A 1,662-nucleotide genomic window follows, 5' to 3' on the forward strand; every position below is an offset into this window, starting at 1 on the left:
AGGTATTAACTAAAATATAAATCTGTGGGGGAAATATGAGTTTTCAGAATTTTATTCAAAGGAGTCATCTAAATTGTCTTTTGTATGATCTCCAGAGTTAATCAAAATAGCTCTATGAATATAGACATTTATGCCATGGTGTCAACATATCATCACTGGGGTATACATGTGACAAGATAGGCGGACCCTAGATTCATGATGGTGGCCTAACTTTGGATGTCACTGAACCATTATCAGTAGGGTGTAAACCCCACCTATAGGAATTAAACCCATGACTGCAAGCCCTTAGGGAGAAGTAGCCTATTGTCCTTAACAGCAGGGAGTGAGCGCTACTTGTGGGGGGCCCAGACAGTAGTCTGGCAGCTGACTGCCTTCAGGGAGGTAATGACATCATTTACCATTAGTTGTGAGCAGTGTCCTAAGTCTAACATATATTTGGGGGAGTTGACTTGGGAGAAATCTTTCGGTTTCCCACACCATGGTAAATTTTTAAAAGTATTGCTACAAAATCATAAAAACTTTTATTAAACAAAATTACCCACATGTGAAGCTATTGCTTCTCAAAATATCCAGCTAGATTCCAAAGTGGGCCATTCTGTCCCAAGGGACACTGGAATGATCCAGATGGGGCAGGATGTGTTCAAAAGCAGATGCCTGCACTGTCTCCTGGATTATGGGATACAGCACAAAAGGTTTTTCATTGCCAGGGGGATGCTACATTGTGTCCTTTAGTTGTTGCTGTTTGCTGAAAAAAGTGATACACCAAATAAGTTGGGAATCTACAATCTAGATCTATATACTTTTGAAGATAATGTTGCTATGTCTAACCCTGCGCTGAAAGATGACGCAGTGTTCAGTTTATACCGCATTAAAAAGGCAGTTTTAGCGTCCTCAAAGGAATGAAACTATGTTCCTTTTAAGCAGAGTTTGGGGAACTAAACCATTTGAAGAGGCATGGTCGTCGGGGTTGTAGGGCCTGTCAGGTAAGGTTTCCCAAATTTTCATAGGACAGCCATTGTTGCCCTCAATGAATGAGCAGGTGAACTGTATGGAATATTTCCTCGGCACAAATTTTTGGCCATTTTTCCTTACACAATGCAGTTTTCCATTTTCTTAAAACTTCTTCCTGTTAAGCCCCAGTGATAGTCCTGTGTCCCTTAAAATAAGCTATCAAGATTACTCCTTTGAAATCCCCAAATCAGCTACCATAACCTTCTGAGCTGCCCTGTTTAGTTAGTTCATTGTGCCAACCTGGCCAATAAACCTATGTGGGATTAAATGAAGGGCGGAGGGATAAATGGCTCAGTGAGCCTCGCCTTTCGAGTTCTCAGGTCTCTTGCTTTGTGATGGTCGTACCAGGGTGCAGCTGCCTTAGTAGTTCCCTGCTTCAGTTGTCAAGGCTCACTTCCTGCAAGACATCCCCAAGGAGAAGCCACATGGACCTACCCCAGTGCAGCCCTGGGAGCTAGAGCAGCCGTGTGGAGAGCCCTGCTAGTGCTGAGGTGTTTACACATTCACTGACTCGGCTTTCTTCCTGCAGTCGGCACCATTGCCTCTGTTCTCTGAGATGGAGGACTTTGTGGATTGGTGTTGGACATATGGGTTAATGTTGGACTTGTGGGCTTGGGCAGCACTGGGTTGGGATGTTTTCTTGATGCACAC

The 1,662-nt window shown here is 43.7% G+C and overlaps 1 protein-coding gene across 1 annotated transcript in view; it reads right to left on the reverse strand.

The window, feature by feature from the left end:
* Nucleotides 1–728: 728 nt before the first annotated feature.
* Nucleotides 729–1,662, reverse strand: part of PGK1 (phosphoglycerate kinase 1) — a 26,306-nt gene continuing 25,372 nt past the window's right edge. The window contains exon 11 of the mRNA XM_004717638.4: nt 729–745. Coding sequence (XP_004717695.1) covers nt 729–745 — 17 coding nt within the window. The remainder of the gene's footprint in view (nt 746–1,662) is intronic.

This window comes from Echinops telfairi, unplaced genomic scaffold (assembly GCF_000313985.2).
Source record: "Echinops telfairi isolate 266 unplaced genomic scaffold, ASM31398v2 ScPeMD7_7418;HRSCAF=8456, whole genome shotgun sequence".
NCBI classification, from domain to species: Eukaryota; Metazoa; Chordata; class Mammalia; order Afrosoricida; family Tenrecidae; genus Echinops; species Echinops telfairi.